The sequence below is a fragment of the Corylus avellana genome, chromosome ca4 (assembly GCF_901000735.1).
Source record: "Corylus avellana chromosome ca4, CavTom2PMs-1.0".
In the NCBI taxonomy this organism is placed as follows: domain Eukaryota; kingdom Viridiplantae; phylum Streptophyta; class Magnoliopsida; order Fagales; family Betulaceae; genus Corylus; species Corylus avellana.
In genome coordinates, this window is record NC_081544.1 from 29,593,676 (window position 1) to 29,601,117 (window position 7,442).

At 37.6% G+C, this 7,442-nt stretch overlaps 1 protein-coding gene and 1 pseudogene across 1 annotated transcript; both read left to right on the forward strand.

Annotated features, from left to right (window-relative positions):
* The first annotated feature begins 420 nt into the window (after positions 1–420).
* LOC132177046 (probable aldo-keto reductase 2) lies at positions 421–3,414 on the forward strand. Its single transcript, XM_059589255.1, has 5 exons — positions 421–747; positions 831–1,031; positions 1,361–1,533; positions 1,608–1,710; positions 2,891–3,414. Exons 1-5 carry the CDS (start codon positions 529–531, stop codon positions 3,227–3,229), a joined length of 1,035 nt encoding a protein of 344 aa, XP_059445238.1. The 5' UTR covers positions 421–528; the 3' UTR covers positions 3,230–3,414.
* Positions 3,415–4,962: 1,548 nt separating this feature from the next.
* Positions 4,963–7,442, forward strand: part of LOC132177052 (probable aldo-keto reductase 3) — a 6,097-nt pseudogene continuing 3,617 nt past the window's right edge.

A 7,442-nucleotide genomic window follows, 5' to 3' on the forward strand; every position in this document is an offset into this window, starting at 1 on the left:
TGTTTTTAATTAAAAAAAAGTTTTTTTTTTTTAAATTAAAAAAAATATTAAAAAAAAAAAAAACGGACGAACTGGGGGTGGCCGAGGCAATTTGGGGGTGGCTTTTTTTTTAATTAAAAAAAAAAATTAATATATGTGCCACGTGTCGACGTCTGATTGGTCCACGTGTCAGTCTAACGGTCAACTAACGGTCAACTAACGGATGTACTAATTTGGTCACTTATCAAAACCACAGGAACCTCCTGTGATAAAAATGAAACTCTAGAGAAAAAAAAAATAAAGTTGAGAAACCCATAGTATGGAGTATTTAACCCAAAAAAAAAAATCCTAAACTGGAATATTATATTTAGATTGGCTGACGTAAGCACGTACGCGAAAGTTGGATTATTTTACTTTTCAATCCTTCTTCCTTCACCTACCACTCACTCTTCCTCTTAAACCTTTCGCAGGAGCCATTTTAATCGCTCAACTTGGGTTTCAGGCTTCAGCTGCTTCTGGTATTGTTTGTAGAAAGGAGAAAAGAAAGAAATGGCGGCCGTAAGAGTGGGGAGGATAAAGCTGGGTTCTCAGGGACTGGAGGTGTCGGCGCAGGGCCTGGGCTGCATGGGTATGTCCGCCTTCTATGGCACTCCCAAGCCCGAAGAAGACATGATCGCTCTCATCCACCACGCCGTCCACTCCGGCGTCACCTTCCTCGACACCTCCGACATCTACGGCCCCTTCACCAACGAAATCCTTCTCGGAAAGGTCCCTTTTCTTATTTTATTTTTTTTATTTTTTATATTTATTTTTTCGTTGTTTGTTCTTAGATTTCGTTTCTTGGGACTCAGGCTCTGAAGGGAGGGGTGAGAGAGAAGGTGGAATTGGCAACCAAGTTCGGAATTAGCTTTGGGGATGGAAAGAGGGAGATCCGTGGCGATCCGGCGTATGTGAGAGCCGCCTGTGAGGCCAGCTTGAAGCGTCTCCACTTGGATTGCATCGATCTCTACTACCAGCACCGCGTTGACACCCGCCTTCCCATCGAAGTCACGGTTTGTTCCTTGCATCCTCCGTAAACTGCCCCCTGTCAAGCAGAGTGATTGTTTTCCATTATAGGTTAGAGTAGAGGATGAAGATCTAGGTACCGCTTTGTTGTCGTATAATGATATAATTGCAATTACTTTTAGGAGCACACGCAAACCAATTTGGGAACACCTTATTCGCCTTTTTGTTCTACTTCAATCAATTCAACCTAATGAGAGAATAACACCAATGGGTTCGATCGGCATATTTTGAAGACTATCAATATGTTCATATAACAAAAATTAGCTTCATTTTGCAATTGAGCACCCCTGATTCTTTTCTTGTGTATGCTGTATAGATTGGGGAACTGAAGAAACTAGTTGAAGAAGGTAAAATAAAGTACATAGGTCTCTCCGAGGCCTCTGCTTCCACCATCAGAAGAGCACATGCGGTTCATCCAATAACAGCCGTGCAGCTGGAGTGGTCTTTGTGGTCTAGAGATGTCGAAGAGGAAATCATTCCCACTTGCAGGTGAGGCATCAATTGCATTAATTCCTTTTTTTATGAGGTTATAGAATATCAAAATCCAAATTTTAATTTTTCAGGGAACTGGGCATTGGGATTGTTGCATACAGTCCTCTTGGACGAGGATTCTTTTCATCGGGGGTTAAGGCTATTGAAAATCTTTCCAACGATGACTTCCGAAAGGTTTGTAAATCTACCGCAAATGTTGAGCTTCAAATTGAAATAAGCAATCATTTAGAAGAACAGTTCTATAGCATCATTGCTGCATACATCAGTATTCTGACTCACAAGTAACTGTTGGCTAAGTGATTGACGTTTCATTTTTTTTTTATTAGCTTAAATTTTTGGAATAAAATGGAAATTTAACATAGTATCCGATTGAGGTCTTGATTTGAAACTTGACCCTTATTTTCAATAAAACCATTTCAGGTGTTTTCTACTCCAAGCGTTAAATGATTAAACTCATCATTTTTTTTTTTTTTTTTTTAAATTTTTTTTATCAGTATAAGCTTTTCAAATAGATGATGAATTAACAGACCTTACAAAGATCAGTATGCTTTCCCCCGTTTTTTAATGACCTCATAGAATGGTCAACTTTCTAGATAAAACTTGACTTGTGCTCACAATTTTCTTCAGTCGTTACAATATTCAAGTAGTCATAATTTGTCTAAACAAATGATTTTCGTTGCTCAATGGTTTGCTAAAACTTTAGTATAGATGTCAAGTGTTCATTGTGAATGTGTAGTACTGTAGCCACCTCAACTTCTTGCATAGCCAATCAGAATGTTTAGTTCCTTTCTATGATGGTATTTACCTCTTAGCTCATTATACATGAAATAGAAGACATCCTTAGGTGTTGGTTTTCCATTCAGCTCCATTTTATTTTGCAAACTAGTTTTTATTTAATGGTTCTTGACTATTTTTTTTTGTTGCTCGTAAGAGATTTGTTTATTATTTACTGTACTCTGCATTAGTTATCCATGATGAACATTTTTCCTTTTTGGAGGCTATAGTACTCCTAGAAAAATGCTTGTTTAATTTCTTCAGTTGATGGTATCTTTATTGTCCTCCTGAATCCTTCAGTGTTGGGAAAATTAAGGCAGGGCATAGCAGCTGTGGATGCTTAGGGCCAGATCAATAGCTATGTTACAGAATTATGTTTAAGTGTGCGCTCATTATTGCCTTCATGAAATTTCAAACAATATTGCCTTCATGAATTACACAACCTCATTGAAATATATTTAATAATTTCAGTCTTAGTGCTTATACGTATTCTAAAGGGTATGCTTATCATTGGTACCTTAGATGTCCATTAATATGTGATTCCAGTCTCAATGCTGATGTATGTATTCATGGCTCGCAGTCTTTACCTAGGTTCCAACCTGAAAATCTGGAGCATAACAAAATCGTATTTGAGCGTGTTAATGAAATGGCAACGAGGAAGGGATGCACTCCATCACAACTAGCACTGGCCTGGGTTCATCACCAAGGGAATGACGTGTGTCCCATTCCAGGAACCACCAAAATTGAAAACTTCAACCAGAACATTGGAGCTCTGTCTGTGAAACTCACCCCGGAAGAAATGGTTGAACTTGAATCATTTGCTTCAGAGGATGTTGTCAAGGGTGATAGATATATGTCTGACTTTGCGACTTGGAAGAATTCTGAAACTCCACCACTTTCTTCATGGAAAGCTGCATAAGCACACATGTCTTTGCTGTGTGTCTTAATAACTTGAATCCCCGATAGACTTTGTCAATATTATAATTGAAGTGTGTTAAGTTCTTGACTGCTCTAAATAATATATGTTCGGTTAGAATGTTATGCTGCCTGATTCATGAAACAACGAAACATAGATATTTGGCTAAGTAATCAGATCTTTGTTTATGATGTTGTATTATTGTTGAGAGCTTGTACACAAAAAAGTTAAGCTTAAAGTTTGACATGAAGTAAAAGAATGCACGTGGGAAATTAAAAAAATGCTTCTTATCCAAGCAGATCCTATCAAGATATCTAGAGTATTATAATTATATTTTGTTATGGTTAAGAAGATCTTAACAGATTGGCTAATGTAGGTCCTTACTCTAGAAGTTTGATGATTTTACTTTTATTTTAGATAAAATTAGAGTCATCCCTTCAAGTTTCCACCAAAATTTTAATATTCTCTTCAAACTTTTCTTAGCAGTTTAAAGTAAACTTCATTCAACAACTCATTTACACAATTGCTGGAACATGCCTACACTGAATGCCCTTTTTGACCCCCACACCATCTCCAAAATCCTAGAAATCCATCTCCCCATTATCCCTAGCCCTGACAAGCTAATTTGGACCCCTTCCCCCTTGGTATTTTCACAGTCAAATCTGCTCATGTTATTATATATCCCACCAATAGATAAAAAAAAAAATAAACCCAAAAAGAAATTGACTAGTCTCTAAAAGAAAAACCCAGTTGCCGGCCGATATGCACAGAAAACGGCCACAGTGAATTGCAAATGCAGATAAATTAAAGACATTAACTTGTGATCACGTGATTACTGTTCTGTCGGTGAAAATAGGTTTGACTAATGGAATGGTCGAATTGTAAAAAATTAAAACTTTGGGAGTGGATTGCAAAAATTGAAACTTGGAAGTCGAATTCAAAATGGCCCCAAACTTTGGGAGGTAAAGTGTAATTTTTCCATTAAAAAATCACTACAAAACAAAATTTTTCACTTTTCAATACCACTTTTTTACTTTCATATATCAATTATTATTTTCTTTTTTTTTTTAAATTTTTTTAAGCATATAAATTTCCTCCAAATTAGTCTAGAGGAAATATTCTCCAACCTTATTTAAAATAGTGCCAAGTGTCTATAAACATTTAAAACGCACATTAAATTCTTAGTCATTAATAGCAGTTTACTAAGTTAGACTAATGTTTTAAATGTTTATAGACACTTAACATTATTCTAAATGAGTTGGAAGATATTTCTTCCAGACTGGTTTGAAAATTTTTTTTGTCTTTTTTTTAATATCAACAGTACCGTGAAAAAGGCTTCTTGTTTAACAAACAAGGCCTAATGCTCTACTTAAAAAAAAAAAAAAAACAAAACAAACAAACAAAAACAAATGGCCTAATTCCCACCTTCTGCGGACAACTCTGAGACACCGAACAAATTCCATAGCGGAACTCAGCTGAAAAACTAGGAGGCTAGGACAGCAAAAAAAATAGTGCAACTTAGCCGTTAGCGCAATGGATCTAGCTTAATTTACTCATTACGATATATAGCCATAGTCCTTAGCTTCGCCCCCTGCTTCAACTTTCAGTCCCTACACCAACCATTCACTCTTACACCTTTCGCAATAACCTTTTTAATCGCTCAACTTGGGTTTCTGCTGCCAGCTGTGGAAGTAGTAGTAGCAGCTGTTGTTGTAGAAAGGGGAAGAGGGGAAGAAATGGAAGCCGGAAGAGTGGGGAGGATAAAGCTGGGTTCACAGGGACTAGAGGTGTCCGCACAGGGCCTCGGCTGCATGGGCATGTCCGCCTTCTATGGCTCTCCCAAGCCCGAACAAGACATGATTGCTCTCATCCACCACGCCGTCCACTCAGGCGTCACCTTCCTTGACACCTCCGACAGCTACGGCCCCTTCACCAACGAAATCCTTCTCGGAAAGGTCCCCTGGCCTGTATTTTTTGTCTTTAGTTTTTTCGCTTTTTTGTTTATTTATTTGTTCCTAAATTTCGTTTATTGGGCCTCAGGCTTTGAAGGAAGGGGTGAGAGAGAGGGTGGAATTGGCAACCAAGTTCGGAATTAGCTTTGCGGATGGGAAGAGGGAGATCCGTGGCGATCCAGCGTATGTGAGAGCTGCCTGTGAGGCCACCTTGAAGCGCCTCCACTTGGATTGCATCGATCTCTACTACCAGCACCGCGTCGACACCCGTCTTCCCATCGAAGTCACGGTTCGTTTTACCTGCTCATGCATCCTCGATCTGTAAAATACAAGATGATGAATTTATGCATGCAATTAATTGTTTTCTTCTGCATGTAGATTGGGGAACTGAAGAAACTAGTTGAAGAAGGTAAAATAAAGTACATTGGTCTCTCTGAGGCCTCTGCTTCCACCATCAGAAAAGCACATTCTGTTCACCCAATAACAGCTGTGCAGCTGGAGTGGTCTCTGTGGTCTAGAGATGTCGAGCAAGAAATCATTCCTACTTGCAGGTGAGAGGCATCATTATCAATATTCCTTTATTTTCTTTTTTTCTTTTTTGAGGTTACAGGATAATCAAAATCAAAATTTAAATTTAAATTTTTCCAGGGAATTGGGGATTGGGATTGTTGCATACAGTCCTCTTGGACGAGGATTCTTTTCGTCAGGGCCTAAGGTTGTTGAAAATCTTTCCAACAATGACTACCGAAAGGTTTGTACATCTGCAGCAAATGTTGAGCTTCAAAATGAAATAGGCAGCCGTTTTATTAGAATAACAGTTCTAGAGAATCATTACTGCATTTTGAGCATGTTGAGATTTTATATCACATATGACTGTTGGCTCACATAGCCATAGGGATTCAAAGTATTAATTAAATTGAATCATTAATTAAATAATGCATTTTTTTCTTTTTTCTTTTTATCATTGGTACCCTAGATGTCCATTAATCTATGATTCCACAATGCTCCTGATGTATGTATTTACTTTATTGCTTGCAGTCTCTACCCAGGTTCCAACCTGAAAATCTGGAGCACAACAGAATCATATTTGAGCGTGTTAATGAAATGGCAACGAGGAAGGGATGCACCCCATCGCAGGTAGCATTGGCCTGGGTTCATCACCAAGGGAATGACGTGTGTCCCATACCAGGAACCACCAAGATTGACAACTTCGATCAGAACATTGGAGCTTTGTTTGTGAAACTCACACCAGAAGAAATGTCTGAACTTGAATCATTTGCTTTAGAGGATGTTATTAAGGGCGATAGATATATGGCCAACTTTGCGACTTGGAAGACTTCTGAAACTCCACCACTTTCTTCATGGAGAGCTACGTAAGGGCATGCCTTTTGTTGTGTCTCAATAACTTGAATCCCCATGAACTTTGTCAATTTTATAATTGAAGTGTGTTGAGTTTATGACTACTTAAAATAATATATGTTCTATTTGACTGTTATGATGCCTAAGTCATGGAGGAGCTAGCTTGACTGTGTGTGAGGTGGTTAGCCGATCGTCGGTGAATGTCCTCGGACCTCGGCAGCAGTTTCGCTGACGACTAAGGTTAGCATATATATGTGAGTACATTGAAAGAAAACAATAAAACAAAAACAAAAATAGAAAAATAACTAAACAGGCCGAGACCAAGAATGAGGGTTTTTCCCATTGACAATGGGAATTGAGTTGTTGGGAGGAGGGGGATAAAAGGAAGTGTGGCCAGAAGAGTTTCTGGTTGCGGCCTATAACGCCGTATAATGAGCGCAAAAATTTATTTTTATGTTGATTTTTCTAGCTGTCCAAGAAGAGGACAAATATAAATATTGTATGATTTCTGTTTTCTGTTTTCGAATTGTTGAGTATTGTAGCAATTTACCTTCCTTTTTTTTTTTTTTTTTTGGAAATCTTCACAAATTTTTTTTGAACTTTCACGTGTTTTGAAAGTACCCATAAATTGTTTTTTATTTTTTGGGTTAAATACTTAAATACAAATTTAGTACATGTGGTTTGCACAAAAATTAAAGAGACACCTGAGTTTTTAAAAATATCACAAATGATACTTGTAATTTGCAAATAAACTCATTTGGTATTTCTGTTAACATTCCATTAGATTTTTTAACGGAACATCATTTCAACGTTTCACGTGGATGCCATTGGGTTTGGGTGCTATGTCATTTTTTTTCTTCTAAAAAACCCAAAAATTAAAAAAAAAAAAAAAAAAAAAAATGACA